This window comes from Rhea pennata, chromosome 25, assembly GCF_028389875.1.
Source record: "Rhea pennata isolate bPtePen1 chromosome 25, bPtePen1.pri, whole genome shotgun sequence".
NCBI classification, from domain to species: domain Eukaryota; kingdom Metazoa; phylum Chordata; class Aves; order Rheiformes; family Rheidae; genus Rhea; species Rhea pennata.
Genome location: NC_084687.1, coordinates 6,020,242 through 6,041,924, shown reverse-complemented (window position 1 = coordinate 6,041,924; position 21,683 = coordinate 6,020,242). Strand labels below are relative to the sequence as shown.

At 46.9% G+C, this 21,683-nt stretch overlaps 2 protein-coding genes across 3 annotated transcripts in view; both read right to left on the bottom strand.

Moving 5' to 3' along the window:
• MAPKAPK2 (MAPK activated protein kinase 2) overlaps nt 1–1,107 on the bottom strand; it is a 29,453-nt gene extending 28,346 nt beyond the window's left edge. Inside the window, exon 1 of the mRNA XM_062595226.1 lies at nt 675–1,107. Coding sequence (XP_062451210.1) covers nt 675–935 — 261 coding nt within the window. The 5' untranslated portion in view covers nt 936–1,107. The remainder of the gene's footprint in view (nt 1–674) is intronic.
• A 7,231-nt stretch (nt 1,108–8,338) lies between these two features.
• On the bottom strand, nt 8,339–21,227 carry DYRK3 (dual specificity tyrosine phosphorylation regulated kinase 3). Of its 2 annotated transcripts, none has more exons than XM_062594879.1 (3): nt 21,036–21,227; nt 19,779–19,894; nt 8,339–15,714 (listed from the first exon to the last, which is right to left on the bottom strand). In XM_062594879.1, the coding sequence occupies exons 1-3, from the start codon at nt 21,076–21,078 to the stop codon at nt 14,143–14,145; spliced, it is 1,731 nt and encodes a 576-aa protein (XP_062450863.1). In that variant the 5' UTR covers nt 21,079–21,227; the 3' UTR covers nt 8,339–14,142. The 2 variants fall into 2 exon arrangements, with proteins under 2 accessions (XP_062450863.1, XP_062450862.1); XM_062594878.1 differs by having other exon boundaries at nt 19,779–19,890.
• Between the last annotated feature and the right edge of the window lie 456 nt (nt 21,228–21,683).

Genomic DNA, 21,683 nt, shown 5'->3' with positions numbered 1-21,683 from the left:
CACGCCGGCTCGGCCCAGGGCGCCTCCGATTTCGGCCTGCGTCGTTCAGGCTCTGGACCGAGCGCCGGGGCGGCGGCGAAGCCTGCGCGGCCGAGGGCCTCCGCCGGCTCGGCGGCGCCGGGTCGCTTCCCCGGTGAGACGCAGCTTTGCGGGGTTGAAAAGCCTCGGAGGCGCCGCCGGATGCTCCAAGAGGAGCAGGAGCCGCGGGCGGCGCGGCCGCAGCGGCGCGGAGCCGCCCGGCCCCTTTGTCCGGGGCAGCACAAAGCGCCCGGCGCGACCCGCCCGCCGCCGCCCCCGGGCCGGGCCGGGCCGAGCCGAGCCGGGCCCCCGGCGCCCCTTTCCCCGCACCCCCGGCGGGGCCCTGCGGCGGGCGGCTCCGCTTTAGAAAGCACCCGGGGGCAGCTGCGTTTCCACGCCAGCCGGCAGCAGACATGTTCCATCACTGTCAGGCAGGAACTGTTGCTGCCGAGTTGCTCCTTCCCCTTTCCGCAGCCGCTCGGGACGACAACCCCCCCCCCCCCCCCAAGTAAAGAAAACAACAGAAAACGGAAAAAGAAAAAAGAAAAGAAAAGAAAGAGAGGGGGGGGGAACCCGCTACGTCCCCGCGGAGACGCGGGGCTGGCGGCGGGGCCGCCCGCCCCCCGGGCGGCTGCGCCCGCCCCGCCGCCGCGCACCTTGAGGGCGAACTTCTCGCCGCTCTTCTTGCTGAAGATCTCCAAAACTTTCCCGTTGATGCCGAGCCCCAGCACTTGCGTGGTGACCTTGTAGTCGTCCGTGATGGCATTCTTCCGGATCTGGAGGCCGGGCTTCCCCGGGAACGGCGGGAACTGCGGCGGCGGCGCCGGCGGCCCGTGCGGGGCGGCGGGCGGCGGCGGCGGCGGCTGCGGCGGCGCCGCGGGGAAGGCGGCGGGCGGCGGCGGCGCCCCGGGGAGCATGGTCGGGCCGCGGCGGCGGCGCCTCGAGCCCCGCGGGAGCCCCGGACGGCGGCGGACGGGGGGGACGGAGACGACGGAGGAGGAGAAGCCGCCGCCGCCGCCGCCGCCCCCCGCCGGTGCGCCCCGGCCCCGAGCGCGGCGACGGGAAGAGGAATCGCTCCGGTGCGGCGGGCTCCTCCTCCTCCTCCTCCTCCCCCTCCCGGCGCGGCTCGGCTCTGATGTCAGCGCTCGCTGCGGCCGCCCCGGCCGCCGGGGGAGGGACGGGGCGGGCAGCGGCTGCGGGCCTGCGCCCGCCGCGGGGGGGGGGGAGGACGGGCGCTGCTTTGCCGCCTCTTTGCTGTTCCGCCTCGGTTGAGTTTTTCGCCCCCGGATGCCGCGGGGAGCCGCTGCTCCCCCCCCGCCCCGCACCGCGCACGCTGCGCGGAGCCCCCGGCCGCTGCCCCCCCCCCGCCCCGCACCGTGCACGCTGCGCGGAGCCCCCGGCCGCTGCTGAAAGCAGCGCAGCGCAGCCGCGACCCGTTCCCAGTCCCTGCAGGCAGGCAGGACGCCAGGGCCAGGGGTGGGAAACCGTCCCAAAAGCAAAGGGAAAAAAGCATTCTGATAATACAAATCAAATTAAGGCCCGTTCCCAGGCTCAACCCAGAACCCGACGCAGGCGCTAGCCAGCTAGAAGATAAGCAATCCTCGCCGAGGAGCGGTTTGGCGTTGAGCTGCCGGGCGTCCGGCCCAGCAAACTTTCCTTCAGCTGCAGCAAAACGTGAAGTCCAGATTTTTCATTTAGGATCACAAAACAGTCAGCCCGCTCATCACCAGTAATCCTTGTTTTCTAATCAAGGAACACACTTTTATGACATTCATTCCCACATCACCTGGCTCTGCCACGAAAAGCAATGAACATCACCTGGAGGAGGGGAGACGAGGAAATGCGCCCAGAGCAACACTAGAAGCAAACAGCGGAGTCTAGAACAGTTTCGCTGAGGCCTGGTTGGTGATATTTTGGCAGGCCGTTTTCTGCACATCCACACTTACACGTCTACATGGCACAGCCACCGGCACAGGCCGGACGTGCCAACTCGGGGAGCAGGAAGCAGGACCCACAGCCCGGCCTAACGCAGATCGAGCGTTGGCCGAGAAGCTGTTGATGGGTCTGCTGGGACCACGGACTCAAACCGTGCACCAGCGCCGGTCTCGCCATGGTCAACAGTGCCAAAGAGCTCTGGAAGCCTCTCCGAAACACACCGATGGAGGGTCCCGGTGGACACACACCCATGTCACAAAAGCCACCGTCCTCGTTCATCCATAGCAACATCAGCAAGTCCATGGGGTTCCCAGGGCAGAACAAGCCACGGAGACAGGACTTCTCTCTTCTGTCTCCAGTATTTCATTCTCTGCTCTTGACTAAGGGAAAGCAAGAGCAGAAGAAACCAACCTCATCCCAGGCCTACCGGGAACACCAAGTTCTCAAAAAGCAGGAGAGAGAAAGAAAACACCTAGCATCCAAAAGGGGCAGGACAAAGAGCAAATCGTGACCTCTACGGGCATGTCCACGCAGGAGAGCACTCATCCTGCAGCGGGACGCCCTGCCAGCCCACCTCCTGCGGCAAATAAAATCCCTTCCAATTTGTTAGTCTAGTCAGTGAAATGAAATAATAGTAACAGAAAGGTCAGACCGTGCTTTCCAAAAGCCAGCGTTTTAACACAATCACTGATCAATAGTTGGATGAAACAGCAGATCCAGCTGCTCGGAGCGCATCGCATCGGGAAGAGCCGAGCGGCTGCCCGGAGGCGGCAGCGGCCAGAAGGGTGGAAGGAGCGAACGGAGCAGCCGCGCAAGCACGGCGCCCGCTCCGGGCCCGAGCGTCCCCGCGCCACCCCCGGTGCCGCTGCCCCGCTCCACGGGGGATGCGGGCACGGTGGATTTCCTCCTGGGAAAACGCTCCGCCTGGGGGACTTGCAGCATCTCCCAGGATCCGATCCCCGTTCGCCGGGGCGCTCGGGCAGGAGCTAGAGCCAAGGTGCTTTGTAGCGAGGGCTCGTAGAGCGCAAAGACGCCTCGAAGCTGCCGCTGCATTTCGCGGGCTTTTCCCACCGCTCCCTCCCTTTGCTCAGGCCAGCTCCAGCACGGCTTGGAAACGACCCTTCTAGCCCAAGTTTTTCATCACAGAAGAATCTGTGGGCAAAGGAAAACTACTGACCCCTCTTGCTACTCTGTTTCCTCTATTTTCATTCATGTTTTATTTGTAATCTGATCCCTCAGCTCTCTCGAAGATAAACAGCACTTTCAAGGATATACAGGGTTTGGAAGCAGCATTTCCCGAGTTTCCCATGGAAACCCCCTGGGCCGCCCAGCCGAGGTCAGGGCGCTCGCCCTCGGGGCAGCCGGGCTCCAAGCGGACCAGCGGGAAGAGCCGCTTCTCCCTATTTTACCGGGGAGCAGCGGGTACGAGGAGGGGAATCGGCCTGCCCAGCGTCTCAGCGCTTCCTCTCCCCCAAATCCCCCCGCCGGGAGGTGGCCTGGATGCTTAGCAAGGAGCGGGACCGGGAGCTTTTCAGCCTCCCTTCGCCCCAGGACGCTGATGGAGATGCATGCAGGCCGCGGGCCTTTTTGGAAAAAAAATAAAAAAAAAAAAAAAAAAAAAAGAGAGAGAGAGAGGGAAAAGGATAAAAAAGATAGGATATTTCGCTCCTGTGCCGGAAGGACGGCAAGGCGAAGGCGAGCGCCGGCGCAGCGCCGCTGTCCCCGGGCTGGGGACGTGGCCACCAGGTGGCCTCCGCGGCCCGTGTCCCCATGTCCCGTGTCCCCGTGTCCGGGCGTCCCCACGTCCCGCGTCGCCTCCGTTTACCCAGAGCAGGGCCAGGCTCCGGGCTCGTCGCCTCCCGCTGCCCAGCCTCCCCGTGGGACCCAGATCCTGCTATAATCAAATAATAACCCGGTTATTATTTGATTATAGCAGAGTTACCCAGAAAAATAGACCCGGAAGATTAGGGTAATGATCACCGTGGCTGCATGTATCCTGTTTTTCTCCCAGAGTAGGTTTACACAAGCACAAAGCTGGAGAAAAGCTATTCTACTTTAAAAAATGGTAATACATTTAAATAATCCTGCATGCTTTTAGGATAGGGGTAATTGAGTTGAAAAGATATTGCTAATCCTCATTACAGCTATTAATGCCCTTCTTAAAGCAAGGGGAGGAGGCAGCGGCGCGGGAGCTCACACAGGGCTCTTCCACTAACAGCCTGTGCAAGAAGCTCCCCGTCCCCAGGGAGAGCTCAGCCCGCCGGAAACCAGCGGAGGCCACCAGCGCCGACCTGCTGCGTTGCTCTTTTTTTTTCTCTCCCCGTGACACCGGGAGATTTTTCCGTCTCCAGTAGGAAACTGTACCCTGATTCATTGCCCACAAGATAACGCTAATTGTACTTCCTTGCCCGGAATCACGAAAACGCTGCCCAGGAGCACGGGTCTTTAAAAATGATCCGCTCAGAAGCGGATGTATTCCAGGTAATGAGCAAAACCACAGATCGCGCACAGGAAAACGCAGCTTGCGGGCAAATGCCCACGCCAGCCCACAGCCCGGGGCGGGGGGCCAGCGCCCTTTCCCCTCCAGCCTTCCCCTCCCTTTTCCACAGCACAGATGGGTTTTTCCCCTCCAAGCAAATTTTCAGTGGTGCCAGGACAGCAAGGAGGCCAGATTTCAGCTCAGCAGAGCAAACCGAGACCCTCAGGAGTTAGGGATGAAAACGTTCCCGCACGGGAATGTGCGGGACATCTCCGGTAGGAAGGAGCTGAGGTGCTCGCTGCATCCAGCCAGCAGGCAGGGGTTGGGGCTACCAGCACGTATTTTATACATGTGCACCCAGCCGTGCCACGGGATCACGGAGATGAGCTCCATCAGCACAAGCAGCTCCTGCAGTCGGCCTAACCCCACGGGACACGCGTAGCCCAGGCCCGGCAGCCCGCGCACCGGCGTTCCCGCGCTGCGCCCGGGCACGGCGCCCCAGCACAGGGCCGCTCAGCTCCACGCAGGCGCCCAGCTCTCCACGGGACGGTCCAGGCTGGGCGCCAAAGGAGCCCCGTGCACACACAAGGGCCGTGCCTGCGCACGGGCACGCGGAGCTGGGCCATCACACAGCCAAAATCAAACAGCTCAACTCACCCGCAATCAGCAACCCCAGCAAAACCCCAAGCCAAGGGTCAAACTGCCAAGCAGAGATCCTCAGCAACACAGCCACCGTTGCAATTAACAGCACTGATGGCCGCTAATCAGCGATCAGGCCTCGTTTGCAGCACAAATCACCCAGGTGCAACTGGAGGGTGTGCTGGCTGCAGGGGAGGGCAAGGCCAGCGCAACGTGCGGGGAAGCGAACGGAGCTTCGTTTCCTGACCGCAGACCCCGGACTGCGAGCGGGGCCCTGGCACAGGGCACGGCAAGGCCATGGGGCTGCAAAACCAGGGGAAATTACCAGTTACAGCCAACCTGGGGGAAACCAAAGGCCTGTTTGGTGGCCTGGGAGCAGCAAGGCCAGCACAGGCCATCCCTGCAAGAGGCACCAAACCCCACTCCAGGCACAGACAGACCCATTCCACACCAGGCTGGGAGCTGCTGGGGTTTTATCCGCTTTTTGGTGTGGCGGAAGATGCACCTGGGCGGCCAAAGGCCGCGGCGGCGGCAGGCGGGAGCCGCCCGGGGCTGGGCCGAGCAGCTGCTCCGGGCGCTGCTGGCGGGCGCCGTATTCGTATCCGCCCCGGCGCGCTGAGACCGGGAGCAGGCGGTTGCATTGCGCCGGGCTGCGACCTGGCAGGTGGCGCGAGCCAGAAATAAACCTGTTTGCGTAACAACTGGGAAAACAGCAACGGCGGCTAGGTGAGGCGTCCCTCGCCTTTTTTCCCCCCCCCCCTTTTTTTTTTTTTTTTTGAGGCCAGATATATTTATTGAGCAGGGTGGAAGAGCGAGGTGCACCGCACAGGCAGCCCCAGGGCGGCCTGGCCCGGCCCGGGCTTTTTGGAGCGAGGTGCCGATACCTGCGTGGCCCTTTCCAGCCCCGCACGCTTACAGACACCTGCACGCACCAACGGAAAAAAACGGGCTGATGAGAAAAGCCGGAGCCACCTCTGTGCAAAAATTGAAGCGAAGGGCCCGTTTGCAGCGGTGCTTCTGGAAAGTCGCCCCCGTCTCCCGGTAGCTTTGCTGCTTTGCGGGGAAGAGCTAGGGGAGAAGACCAGAACCTGGGAAAGGATTTTGTAGGGACCCTCTTATCTGCTAGCTAGATGTAATTAGCGGTGTGAGTGATGCATGACAGGCTGGCCTGGGTCTAACAGGAAAAAAAAAACATCAAGGAGTATTTATAAAGCTTTGGGTCATTCCTGTATGTTTCCCATCACATGGGGATGTGTCAAAGGATCACGTTGAGTGCTGTAAGTGCTGCTGAGAGGGCTGGAAATAGTTAGCGTGAAGCTCATGACCCCGCTAGACTTGGGGAAAAAAATCCCAAGAAAATCCGATTTGGAGAGCTGGTCCTGCCGGGCGCCGTGCTGCTGCTCCCGTCCCGCGCGGGGGGAAAGGAGCCGCCGCTGCAAACCGTCCCGCCGGCGCAGGGCTGCCCGCTCCCCTCCTGCAAGAAAAGCCGCTCCGGTTGTTTCCCATTTATTTACACCTGGATAAGAAATTTGGTGCCTAAATCCCCTAAGCGTGGCGCGGGCGGCCGCGGGAGCCCGAGCCGGCGGCGCAGCCCTGCCCCGGCGCTGCCGGAATCCCCTGGGATCGTCAGCGTTTTCTGAGAAAGAGGAGAAATGGACAGGAGCAGCGTGCAGCGAGCGGGCCGGGCCCTGCTGAAGGCTTGCTACGGGTGGCCGGGCTCCGGGCGGCAGCAGCCGAGGGAATTTCGAGGGGGACGTGCAGGGATATACAGCTCACGTCCCAAAGATTCACGCGCCTACGGAAAACCCAACCTATCCGGCTCTGCTCGCACACGCGTATCTTGTGCCGGCAGGCTCGCGTGCGGAGGAGCGGTGTAAATTACGTGCGTGACCTTTCCCGCTCGATGCCTTTACAGCTGGTTACCCAGACCTCGAATATCGTTTCGTCTATGTCATCCGTCATCCGCACCTGCTAGCGACGCTGGCAGCCTGTATTATTAACGTCGGTAACGCAACGGGCACCGGCGCCGGGAGGCCGAGCGGAGGACGGGCTCGCGCTGGCGCTGCCGGCCCGGAGCGAAGCCCTTCTGGCGTCCCCCCTTCCCGCCGGCCCCGCGCCGGCGTCGCCAGCGCCTGCTGCCGTTTTTCTGGGTTTGGACCGGTTACGGGTAATTCGTTAACTTCCCTCGCGCAGGCCTGCTCCTCTCGAGGCGCCCCGCGGTCTCCCGGCCAGCCCGCAGCAGGCGGGGCGGCCGCCCGGCGCGCTCGCGGCCGCGCGGAAGGCTCACGCGGAGCCCGGCGGCCGGAGGAACGGGAGGAGCTGCGCGCGCGGGCGCCGCGAAAAGCTGGACCTGAAAGTTTTAGAAGCCTCTGGTCATTCCGAGGCCCTTTCTCTTCCTAGAAAGCTCTTGGCACGTATCTCTAGACAAGCGCCGCTGCCCCGTGGTCCGACTCTCCGCGCAGAGAGATGCATTTTTTTTTTTTAATTGACTTTCCTCAGCATAACTTGAGCAGGCGGAATTTTTCAAATACAGTTTTACTGTTTGATTCCCCAGTTCTTTAGCTAACTTTAAACTGCGCAACTCTAAACAGCAGAATTTGGGAAATGTAGTAGCTGATTAGGTTATATTAGCAAGCATTGCAGCATGGCAAAATAAGCCTTTTATTTTTCTTTTTTTAAATGAGGTGCTATGCCTGAGAAAATACCACTCATTCATATAAAATCCTCATACAGAGACTGTCATATAAAATCAGTAAACGTGGAAGCCTGATCGAGTAGAAACTGTGTTTGCAGGCATACATAGCTACACACGTGTATATACACACTATAGGCATAAATATATAGAAAGTCAAAGAACACTTCAATGCTTGTGTGTACCTATTTTGTTATTTTTTTAGACTGTAAATATTTTTAATCAAACATTTGCCATTTAATCATATTAAAACGCACAAGGAAAATTAATTTATGTGGCTGTCCACAAACTGCTTTCACATGTAACATGCATCATTTAATCATATATGCCATAGCTAGAGACCTTTTTATTGCAGCATGACTTCATCTTCAAGCTATTCCAGTATCCACTTGTGTACAGTAGGTTACCCATTTATAGGTTTCTAATAAAAGCAAATCTTTCTTAAGTAGCTATTACAGGATTTCTCCTTTCAGCCTAGGGATGAGGAGGATTCTGGACTAAAAAAAATCCCCAAACCAACCCACAACACACACACCCAGAGCCCAGTGAGCTAAATAAGGAAGTGACAACTGAAGAATGTTATGGCAAAACTTTGTTATGTTCTAATTACAGCACCGTTAATAGGAAGAACATTTGTCAGATCAGAGCATTGATTACGGTTAGCGTATACACACTGAAGTCAAAGCTGTCCATCGCAGGTTTCTGTGAGCTTCTAAGAACAACAGACGTGAAAAGTAAAAGTAAAGGATACAAAAGGATATAAAATTTAGCCAGCATATTCAAAAAATAGCAGACAGCAAAGGCAAAACCTCAAATTAATGGTGATTTTCAGGCTCTGTATCAAACTGTTAATCTACTGATTTCTTTCCCCTTTCCCCCCTGCATCCCAAACACATGAAACTACATTAGTTTGCTGTTTTCACGTGTGAAGCTAAGCTTTATTGAAATACCAGTATACAAAAATGTTTCCTGGCTCACTTTTCTCACTTTCTGCTTCCATGCACAGATTTTTTTTTTTTTTTTTTTTTTTTGGTTTATTAAAGCAAATTTGGTTTACTATTAAATACAGCATTGTAAGCATCTGATGCAAAGTCTGAAAATTTTGTATTGCTCTCTCATTAGACACCACAGAATGCAATATCTGGCAATGTAAGGTAAGTTATACCATCTGGAAATAATTAACACTTTTCAAGTACTTCTTTTAGGAATTTACACAGTGTGTTGCTAAAGAAAATGATGCATTTATTTTCTTTCAATAATGAACTGAAGTACAACTTTAGGAAAAATCTGTTCATTACACTTAGTTACATAGTTTAAAACTGACTTATTTCAAAAGTGTTCCTTCACAGATAAAGTTAAATTCACATGCACCTTAAATGTTTTCGACATTCACCATCATATTACACCTCATCACAATATTTATAATAAAAAGGCTAACCTGCAAATTCGTTAGACATATGGACATTTAGAATGAATGTCTGGCAATGTGTAAGAAACCCTGAAGAGTAATTTGATTGCACTGAGACAGATGCAGGCTGGTAAAATAATAAGGCACATTTCTATTGTTTGTTTATTTTAAGCAACACAGACTTACTGATCTAGTTAGCTAGTCTGTAAGAACTGTAATGGGATTAAAATCACCACACCTTTTCAAGCATACCGAGGACAATGTTCACCTATCCAAGACTGCTCTGAGGACTCAAGGATTTTACATGTCAGTGGGAATTTAAAAAGTGGAGTTTTAAAACACTCACGAAATATTTCACTGGAAGTATGAAGTATGATTTCCTCAAACTCTTATCAAAAAGAAGGAAATATTAAAAAGAAAAAAGAAAAAGTGGTAACACTGGCATACATCAAGTATAAAAATTTGATGTTCAATTTTCAAAAGTGCCAGGTACCCACAATTTCTAGTGCTCAACACATGAAAAAAACATAGCTTTTTCATTAAGAAAGTCTTCTGGTGCAGTTTGTTTTTAAATCTCGGTTGGGTATTGCATAGAAGTACTGCATATCTTTCCATATTATTTTGTCTCCTCACTTCCACAACAGTATTAAACTTTGGCAGGCAGGGGATTTGTATCAATCATTTCAGCAGGGATCTCTGGGTGCCGAATCAGCCTTTTGCTTGTATGGCTAGGATTAGTAAGACATTGCTGAGATCATCATGTATATGTTTCACAGCCAAAACAGCTATTAGTGTCAAGAAAAAAAGAACCATAGTTTGCAGTGAATATCCCTTTAAAAAGGACTCTAGATTTATTTCAGAGGTAGTTTTAAAGAGGATCACCATTGCAAAGACCCTCTCATGATAAATAATTATTTTAAAGATTCTTAAAAATCTGAAAACTTAGGAAGTTTTCTCTTAAACTTAAAAAGTTTTCAAATGCATCCAAGTATTAACAGGTCAAAATTATTGTAAACAACTTCAGATTCAGTAGCACACCCATTCTTTCATAGAAATTGCCTCAAAACTTTCCAATTACTTTGTTCTGAATTCTTCCATTGTCATAAGACTAGAATTCTTATTCAAATTTTGTAAGAATAAAAATTCTAGTGGAGTATCTGCTTTATGTCGAAGACACGTATAATGAGATCACTATTTTAAAATAGAAGTTTCATATTCAACAGTTGCTGTTAAGTAAGATCAAGCCTGGAAAGAACCAAGTGTGGTCTGTTTTGATGTCTGTCTGAAATACCACGCTGCATAGTGCAAGAATACTCCACTGTCCCACTGAACTTAAAAACAAGCAAACAAACAAAAACAAATCACCAACTTTCTCGAGCTGAAACTTGAACTGTCAAGATAGTATTTGGATCCCAGTGTAAAAGCAATGTTTATCATTCATATTTGATGCTCATGCCTTGTCATTTATTGATGTATGAAATATTGTTGAAACAAACAGCTAAAACCCCAGATAATAAAACAGAGCATGTTATTTACAATACAGAGACTTACAATGTGTAGTAAAACAGAAGAAATGTAAGAAACATTTTTCTAAAAGTTCAGGTGACTTTATTAAGTCTTAGAAATGTGACATTCTGCTTTACTGTAAACTCAAGTCATTTGCATTTGTTTTGTGCTACCTTTCAAGGAGAATATGCTTTAAGTTACAGTAGAACCTCACTAATGCTGGCAGACTAACAAATCTGCAAAACAAAGAGAGTTACCACAAAAAGAAAAGCTATTGTTAGTCTATTTGGACAAATTTAGTTTTATATTGCTTTTAACATTCTAACCAGGATCACAAATAGTAAAACTGATGAACCTTTGACAATTTCAGACCTCATTAGCATTTACCTTTCCAAAACCCAAAGTGTGAATTTGTGAGATTCTGCTGCATCTTAGCCAAGACAGCCCGCGCCAGTGTGGCTGCCATCTATAAATGACACCGTTCAGCTGGGCAGTCTGCCTTCCAATCCTGAAAGCGTGGCTGTGTGCAGCTCCTATACTACGCCCCAGGGGACTCAACATGCAAAGTGTTTACAGGCAGGATTCCTAAGCTTTCTCCCAGACATGAGACTTATTATCTACTTTAAATAGTTTTCTTGGTTTGGGAGTACTGGGTAATACAGTTCCTTGAAAAACAAAGATTTTATAAAGAAAAATGGAGCTTAACAAATAGAAGCAATGATGAAATATTCTCAACTGTATTCTCTGGGTTTTGAAGACATCCTTTCCCACATAGTTGAAATCCTTTGAGGCTACTTCCTTTTCCTTCTCATTTAATATGATTATATAGACAAGAGCCTCAATTCAGCAAGACAGTTAACTAAGTGTTTGATTTTAAACAATAGGAGTAGTCTCAAGTAAGAATGATCTTAAACATATATAACTCAAAGGGCACCTTGTTCAATCAGGTCAAGGTGAACACATTTTCTAGGTAAGAAGTAGTGTTCTTGCCTGCTAATTACCCTATTTGTAGTTTCACAGCATGAGTCTTAAATAACAACATTGCAGGTATACAAAAAGCTGTTACATTAGAAGTTACCTCATAGTAATCAGTGCCCAGGTCATAGTAGAACAATCATTTCAAGATAGGCTTTTGATAGGTGAAAAAATATTTTTGAAACAGGACAGTATTCGTTCTTCCCAGGGACAGGCTGTTTTGTCTTTTGCTTGCACAGCTCCTAGCACACGAAGGCTCCATCTACTTACAGGCTCTAGGCACCACCATCACTTTACAGCCTCAACATACAACATGCTCTTTTTCTACGCATCTTTCTTACCACGCCATTGCTCCTCAAAGGTCTTTCCTTTCTTACTCTCCATGTATAGTTCATAAAATATAAACACAATGAAGGGCAGAGGAGGGAGTAGAATGTTTCTTGTTTCTGAAAATGCACCACATATATTAGAGAATTTGTGAAATTCATGGTATCTTCTAGCACTTCCATAAAATTAGCTTCCCTGATTCTCCAGTGAAATAAAATTTAATTTAGTTGAGCCAAATAATAAAAGCATTGGTCATGCATTAAGAAGTAAACCAGGAACATACCATACACATTTGTCTGACCTGTAGCTGCATGGATAAAAGCTAGACTTTTATTTTAATATGAATCCTAAGCTTACTGAATTGACACTTGTAAAACAAAAGAACTCAGAGAATTTAAAAATGTAAGAATCTCAGTTTAAAAGAGTCTTGGAAAGTTTGGAGCTTAGACTCTGCCTTTTTGACTTTTTTCTTTTTATGCAGCCCTCCATCCCACATTTCATCAGTACTGTAATTAAATAGAGCAGGGGAGAAAATGCAGCCCCATCTTCACAGAACAAAAGCCTTATATTGAACATTTGGTCAACTTATCTTAAAGATCACACAGATAATTCATTTGATTGTATACGGAAAGTTTCCTTGTTTTAACATTAAAAGTCTGCTACAGAGAAACTCATTAAATATAAAACCCTCTGTTCTTAAAAGCTCTAAACTGTATTTAAAATTGTTTTCAAGCACCTGGCAACAGATCAGATGTTTTTGTAAATGGACTTAAGCCACGTGGCTCCAAGGAGTAACAACTTGAGAGCTGTTCTGTTGTCATTACAGGTCACACTACCATTTTATGTTCTTGGAAGATAAAGGAAAGGAAACACAAGCTTATATACTTCAAGCATGCAAAAACGTAGGCATTTCCCTTTCAAAAGCCTGAAGCAATATGATTAGAAATAAGCCAATTCTTCCCACAACATATTTTGATTTGGATCCACCAGTCTGTCTGTACTTTATCAGTCTTTCCTGGTATTTCATGGGTAATGCTTATATTGCAGAGCATGCTTCCAATTACTAGGCCTGTCCCACACATGCTTTCTAGTTACAGTGCTGGCCTTTTAAATTTTACTTCTCTGACAGGGATGGCACATTTGTTTCTTTTTTTTTTTTTTTTAATAAAAAAGCTCCATGTATTTCAATGGCATTCACTCTACACAAATGCAAAAAAAGAAAAAAGAAAACAAGAGAAAAACAGACCAGAATCTCAAATAGGTATAAAGTGGCCTCTAGAATCAACAGTTCTAGAAGTTCAATATTTTTGTTAGGAAATGACACAAAACCCCACAACTAGCAAAACTGAATACTTAAATTCAAGCTCCAAATAAATATGCAATTAATTCATTAGCCCTGAACAAACTGGCCAGAACTTGTGATGGGATGGGCCAGTTCTGATCTTGAATTCCCTTGCTGGTTTCTCATAGATTTGTAAGGGAAATAGCAAGCATACAGAAGTTAGTAGTTTTATTCAGCTATATTTCGTGTTCTGTGACAATTCTAGGCTCCTTTGAAAAATCAGATTATGACATTTTGACACCAAGTACCTCTGCTGCCTATATCCTATGGTATTCTTTTAAAGTTTCAGGCAGAATGGATAAAGGAAAAACAGTGCAGAAAAATCAAAGTCTTCAGAAAAGTTAGCTGTTTGCAAGCAACTTCCTAATGCATTACATTAACACATTTGTGCTTTTGCCGATAGATGTAAGAAATCTCCCCAAAATAAAAAGAGTTCACATGGGGATTAACTTAAACAACATATTTTAAAAACAATTTGCCTTGCCATCTTGTGCCAAAGAATCTGTTGAATTGTCTTGATAAGAAATAGTTTGATTTCTAAAACAGCATTATTAAATAGCACTTCTGTTAAAGTGTCATCTTGCTCAATATAACAGATGTGCTAGCCTATCAAGTAATGTAATATGCATCACATTGCAACTGAAAAAATTGATAAAAGTTAGCCCTTTAAATGTTTATATTTTGACTGAACTTCTTATATTCAAGATTTAGCTTTTAATAAAAAGTAAACCCATTAAAAACCTCTGCATTTATCTTCCTTACATGTTATTAACAAACAATTAAAACACAAGGTATGTATTCTGGAAATACATAATTCTCTATTAACTAACCAGTTTTGGTAGCACAGTACATAGAGATATACTGCCATTGGAGTCAGACGTTAGATTAGCCCTCAGCTTGTTTGCTACTCCAACTACTGGAGGCAATTTGGAACCTATTCCTTGGAAAGAACTTGTGTAGTTAGATATCCGTTTACTGGAGGTTTTATCAGTGCTGGGTGGTTTGGATGCTCGTTTACAGATCCAAGGGTGCCTTAAAGCTTGACTTGGAGTCATGCGTGCGGAAGGATCCCAGTTGAGACATTCTTTTAAGAACTCTATGAACAAGGGATCATCACAGCCTTTTAACGCCGTCACCCAGTCTTTGTTCCCCGGAGCGCCTCGGAGTTTACCCCTGCGTGATCGACTCCCATTCAGGGTCACTCTTCCATCTGCATGTGTAGTTACAGAGCAATAGCGAGGATGACCCTTGGAGTTGATGAAGTTCTTGGCTCGCTTGGACTGATCCAAAAGCTTTTGAGGTGGCATTCCAAGAAGTTCCATCATACAAGCCAACTGGTCTCCCTCATCCTCTCCAGGAAAGAGAGGGTATCCAGTCAATAGCTCCACTAGAATACAGCCAAAACTCCACATATCTATGGGCATTCCATAGCGACTTCCCAGAATTACCTCTGGTGCCCTATAAAACCGAGACTGAATATATGTGTAGACTCTTTGGTGCTCAAAACAGCTGGACCCAAAATCTATGACCTTGATTCCACTCCTCCCTTGCTGCTTTAGGAGGATGTTTTCTGGCTTCAAGTCACAGTGTATGATTTTGTTTCTATATAGAGCATCCAAACATTGCAGTATAGAGTGGGCAAACTTGCGTACCAGTTGGATACTGAATCCCTGAAACTTATTTCTTTTAATCAGCTCATACAGGTTCATACTCAGGAGTTCAAAGGTCATACAGATGTGGTTGCGAAAAGTGAAGCTTTCCAGCATGTGAATAACATTCATACTGCCAGTTTTATCCTGCTTCTTAAGATGCTCCAAAATCCGGATTTCTTCTGCTGCTTGGCGATGAAATCTCTTTTCATTGCGAACCATTTTTAAGGCTAAGTGTTGGTGGAGTTTATGATCATAGACTTTAGCAACTTGTCCAAAACTGCCCTTTCCAATGATTTTGAGTACTTCGTACCGGTAAGCGAGATGGTCATGGGGCACATGAATATAGCTACCTTGATCATCATCATAACCTCCATTGTTGGGGCCACCTATTACTCCTTGCCTCTTTTTTGCAGCTGGACCCACAAAGTAAATTTCAGAAAAATTAAATATTTCTTGCTGCTCATAAGCTGACAACTGATGTCTGTACTGTTTGACAGCTTGTTCTGGAGCTTGGGAAACAACTTTGTGTGCTTTTAAGGAACTACTAGCACATTTAGAAGTGCTCAAGCTGTCTATACTTCTATCTTTCGTCAGGGAAGGAAGAGATCTTTCTGAACTATTTATTCCTGCAGAATGAAGAGTGCTACTCCTTCTGTTGCCAGAGTCCTCAAATAATTGCTCAACTTTAACCTGACTTCCAGTCAGAGGGTGATCCTTCATTGCAAGCTTGTGGCTAGAAACCTACAGATGGGAAAACAACAAATAAGCTTTATATTATCTTTTACAGTAGGAACTAAAAATAGTAATCAATACCATGTAAAACAAAAATTGTAGTATCAGCATATTTTGCATTTCTGTTAGGAATGAATACAAAATGCTGGGTGCATTCCCTCTCAAGTTACTCTCAAGTTAATGCAAATTACAAGCAGAGTTATAAAAAGGTACCCAAAGAGAATGCAACTTACTTAAACAAGAACATCCATAAACGTAGTGTATTTTTGAGTCCATAAAGGGTAAACCCTAGACAGTCACCCAAGCAAGGACATAATACCTATCTCAAGTGGTATGCACGCAGTCAGAAAACAGCTGGGGGAACAGCTATGTTTAGCTTTAAGTGTGGGTGCAGAAAACACAACCAACAACAGATGCAGTTTGCACCTGTCTGAAACATGCAACATAACATGGATTGGTGGAGAAGTGTCAGGAATATTGCAAAGACAACAGTGCCAAAGGAAGACAAGCAAATGACAGCAAGTGACATAAAGCTGGAGTAGTCAGGCTGAACAAGAAGTAGAAGGATGACAAACCAGGGCAAGATTAAAACACACACAAAAAACACACGCTACCAAAACCGCACGATCTGACGCATTGTATCCACAACTCCCTTTGGAATCTTGATTGCTGCATTATTGTATTTGACAATAGACTTGGAAACTGAGTAATCAAAAATATTTGTTTTACTCAAACTTTTTGAAAGTAGCATGTAACAACTGGCTCTTACTGCCATATATTATAATATTTATAACTGAAACTAATGTATCAAGAATAAAATATAAAAACAAGAAAAGCATTATGAAATTTTTCAACCTTGTCATTTTCACAGACTGGTAAATGCTGAACTCCCTGGAATTCTGTTCCTTACTTGTAGCAGCAGTTATTCCCCTTTTCAACCCAGCAACACTCCACACTGATAGACAGCAAGAGGTGTTATTTTATCCTATGCAACACTGAAGAAGCCATAACTAGTGCAGCAACATCTGTTTTCCATTCTGGCCTTTAATCTAAAAATAAAGATTTGAGACACATGCCAAACCAAAACTCTGAAAACTGAAATAGCTACACAGGAATCGGGTAAAAATAAAAAATAAACCTGAAGGTCCACAGCAATAAAACCAAATTCCTTTTTAGTTACAAACTATCCAACATCACAGCAGAGTTAGTAAATAAGGGAAGTGATTATTCTTGCCAGAAACAGCTACACATCTTTCAAGAGTCCATTTGTTGGTACTGCCCTGAAACATTCACTCTTGCTCACAAGCCCAGAAAATGGGCACTTCCCATAACTCCGTCCCAGATCAACAGTGACGAGGCCATCAGAAATTTATTAAGTCCCGTTACTGTGAGCCATATCAATCCAAAAATACAAACAGCATATTGTAAGAGATAGGCCCTTCCAGAAACTCCTAAAGAAAAACAAACAAAAAAACCCACGCACCCACCCCATGCACCAAAAAACACACCACACCCCCAACCCTGGTAACTTAAGATAAACACCTTTTCCTTCAAGTCTGGCTGAACTGCTGAGATAACAATGACATACGTATTTTCAGAGCTAACTAAAAGTCTATTCACATTAAACAGACACAATAGTACTTTCACAAATAAACAGAGAACAGAAGCATGGCACAAGGTACATATTTGTTTTATAAAGTTGGGGAGGGGAAGAGGGAGAAGGAAAAAGAAAAGCCTATCTCTACAAAATAAATCATCTTTGAAGTTTCAACTTCGAAATCAAGACTTGATATTGTCACTACACGGGTTTCAGTTGTACGCACAACAGAAGCAGCTTTTTATCATTGTACCCACTGAACAAACACGACTACACATTTGTAGACAACAATCCTGACAGAGAACGTCTCTATGGCAGTTTATATTAGCAAAGTTGCTATGAAGTAGTCTTTTGTAGCTGGATGAATGAATCAAGTACCAAAACTGCAAAAATGCACCACAATATCATATTAATACTACTTATATAAATATTTTTGAGTATTTAATTACCAAGAGATTTAACAGTCTGAATGTCATCAATTCTAGCAACAGGATAGAGTTCCAAAACCTTGCAACTATGTTTAATTTTCACTTGATTCAAACAATGTTGTATCTAAATATTCTCTATCAGGATTAATATTATTTCTGCTGATGCTATTGTTTGTGACAAAGACTTTGTAGCTTTGAATTCTTGAAGAAGGAATCTGTGATTCCATTTCCCCTGAACTATTTCTTAATAAAGCAAATACAACTTTGGATCTCAAACCTGATTCAACATATATAAGTAGTGAGGACTAACAATTTTCGTTCTTAGAAAACTCCCAAAATATGACCATGACACAAATATAGATTAATCTTAACTTGAACTCAGAAGGGCTACGTGAAAAGTGAGTTGACTTGTGAGTAACATCAGCCTTCTTTCGACAGCTTTCTTTCACAAATCAAGGTCTACAGAGGTTATTTTCTTGATAAAATTGCTGTTAGCTGTCAGGGAATGATAGGGAACACAAGTGGCATCCTGTTGAAGATTTTCATGGCCTTTTTTTATGGAGTGAAATTCTGACCCATTTGGTTTTTCAAAAGCACACCACTTATTTTCACAAATTTAATTAAACCTATGTACTATCAAAGAAGTACTTATGTTCTCTTATATAGCCAAAATAAAAGAAGGGACAGCTGCAGATATCAGAAGTTCTCCATTCTCATGTAACATAATACCTCAATACAAAGATCTTGAAAAGAAGGAAACCAAGTATCAGTTCATTCCAAGTATTTTCCAATTAAAAATGAATATCGAGATTTTCTTTCTTACATGCTTTATTTCAGTTCCTGCTTGCAAGATACAGCTAGGCTAATATTTTATTAGTGTGCATTCATGGCAAAACTTGGCACTTCATAATCTTTAATCTTATCTTAAAAAGTTAACAAGTTTGATGGATGAAACACAGATGAAGGATAAGATACGCCAGGGAAACAAAATATTCATAGTTATATTCATACTTAACTGGATAGTTCCATTTTACTGATTTCTGTTCCATGTAAACAACTGCAGTTATATTACAACTTAAAACACTGTATCTTAAGAACTCAAAAAAAAAAAAAACCCAAACCGTCAAACATATTGTTATTAATCATTTAAAGGAACAAATCTCTGATACTCTCCCTCAGTATTTCCAAAAAGGTAAAACATATATCCATGCTACTGAATTTTCTCAGTGAATTTGGCACAGACTAAATTTCCACAAGATTACGTTTTTCAAATGCATCTTACTCAGGAAAAAATATTTGTTTTCACTTTTTAGAGAGGGCTTTGTAAACTCAAGCTCCTTCAGTTCTGCCAGAATTGCCAGAAAAGGCAAAATACATTTAAAAAAATCTTATAAAGGTAAGATCATTGTACAGCTGAATGTGACTCCTACTCCTACTGGCTCAACTGAAACAATTTACGGAATTTACAGAAGATCTCATAACTCCACATCTGCTTAGGAAATATAACACTTTTATAAAGAAGCATGTTGACACCTTCAGTCTAGAACTATTTTGCTAGCAAGTGAAGTGGCAGATGATGCCAAATTTTCAGAGGAGAAAAATACTTTTGTAATATGCTTGGCAGACATACAAACACACAATGATCCTTTTACTGTTCATAAATACTTATCTCTTGGAGTTTTCACGAGGAAAACGAAAATGAAGATGTGCCTGAATTAAAGGAAAATGTGTAGATTCATATACTCATCAGTATACAAGGTGATATAGCAGAACACTTCAACAACTTGTAAAATAATTTTGTTGACTGAAATATGAGCAGAGGATAATAAACTAGGATTTCTAATGCTATGTAGCATGTTCTGTACTGAACACAATACCACATTGTCTTTATGCTTACAAAAAGCAATCAATCATGTTAGTAAGCTATTACAAAGCTGCAATATCCCACTTTATTAATTTATTGTGTACAGTGAAACATATGATTACTTAACAGTTTTCACTGCCACTCAACACAATATGATGATCCAGAAGACCTTTAAATTACTCACGTTAGATCTTCCAAGGGAAGGAAGTCCCGAGGCGCTGTGTTCTTCATTTGTAGACTCTTGGTACCTAATCTGATCTATCCTCATATAGGAGTCATATAATCCATCTGCAAACCTGGCTGGAAGTATCCCATACAGAAACCAATTAGTCACAACAATTCATACACCGATAGAGTAATTTAAAACGCTAGAAGTGTATATCATTTAACACATTTTGTAAAGTAAAAATCATTAGTTTTCATTCATTTGGTAAATAAAAATAATCCTTAGAGTTTTACTATAGCATTTATATTTTGTTTACACTACAGCACAGCATAAACTTTTTTGGAAATCTTAGTTTACAATACTTCTCTTTTAATATAGAGGATATTTATCAACTTTTGCACTGCAAAAACTAAGAAACATTAAGTCATATACTCTTCTTTTTTTTCCCATAAGCAGGATAATCCCAAACGAGCCTTCTTTACAGCAACAATAAAAAAAAAATGAGCATGCAGTTACATACTCGATAGGACTATCCTTTAAAGTAGGTTAGCTTTAAAAAATGGTATGTGGGAATGACAGTTAGCAGATCTGCTGCAAGGAGTAAAGAAAGAGGGGGTTGGCGCGCGTAGAAAGGGACAAAGACTGCTAAAACACCTGAAATGAAAACACAACTGACAGCGAGGTCTTGGGAAGCGCAGCACGGAACAGCCTTAACGAGGCGGGCAGCACTACGCCCGTGTCAGGGCAGTTTTGGGGCAATACTGCGGGGAAAAAAAATACAGAAATTGGTTGCTCTGAGGAACAGAGTTAGCTGTTTTTCCATTTTAACTCCGGTGTTGCAAGACGTGCTCCTGATCGCTTCTTCCCGCTCACTACAAGCACAGTCTTTGCCGTGAAGCCACCAATTATTGTGGCAGACCCCAAATCGGGGCAAAACCCGCGGGGCCGAGGCGAGCGCTGCGCCCGCGGAAGGCGCTTATCCCGGCATCGCCTCTCCGGCCGCCGCGCAGCCCCATCGTTTCGGGCTAATTACTAATTAACGTTTCGGGCTAATTAGTAGTTGCCCCCGAGCGGCGGTAGGAGCCGTTAGGAGCAACACGCGCCCTCACGGCCGGCGGGGCGCTCATAAAAACCCGCCCAGCGGCCTCCGCGGGGAGGGGGAGGCCGGGGTGCCCCTCGCCGCTGGAAACGCAGCTTGAGACTTGGATTTTTTTTTAAAAAAAAAAATCTTTTTCGGGGGAGGGGGGAACAAAGCAAAGCAGCGCTCGGCCTCACCTGCGCTGAGGGGCGCCTCCGCCTTCCTGCTGAGCAGCATCATGGCGGGGGGGTGGCGGCCGGCGGGCCGCGCGCCCCATCCCCCCTGCGCGGCGCCGCTCCGCGCTGCTGCCGCTGCTGCTCCCGCTGTTTCCCCCGCCGCCGCCGCCGCTTCGCTTTCCAGCGCGGCCGCCCGCGCCCGGCCGCCCGCCCCTGCCCCGGCGGCGGCGGCGGCGGCGGGGCCCCGGCCGTTGCCAGGGGAACGGCCCCCCCTTCCCCCGCCGCCGCGGGCGGCGCATGCGCAGCGGCCGGGGCGGGGCTCAGGGGGCGGGGCTCGGGGGGGGCGGGGCTCAGAGGACGGGCGGGTGGGCGCGGCGCGGGCGCTCGCCGCGGGCTGTCCGCAGCGCCCGGGGCAGGGGGGCACCGGGGCGCCCCTAAACTGACAGGAAACCTGGTCGTAAAAACAATATGTGTTTAAACCCCTATCGAAAACCCTCTGCGGGTTTTGTTACTCGTTTCCCCCGTCCCGCCAAGCGCTCGTGTCTTTCCTCGCGTTGGAGGTGTCGCCGTGTCCCGCGACGCGCGGTGTTAGAAGCACCAAGCTGCCGTGAGGGACCGACAACCGCAGTGAGCGCCGCGGCGCCTCCCCCGCTCCCCACCCCCCGGCCC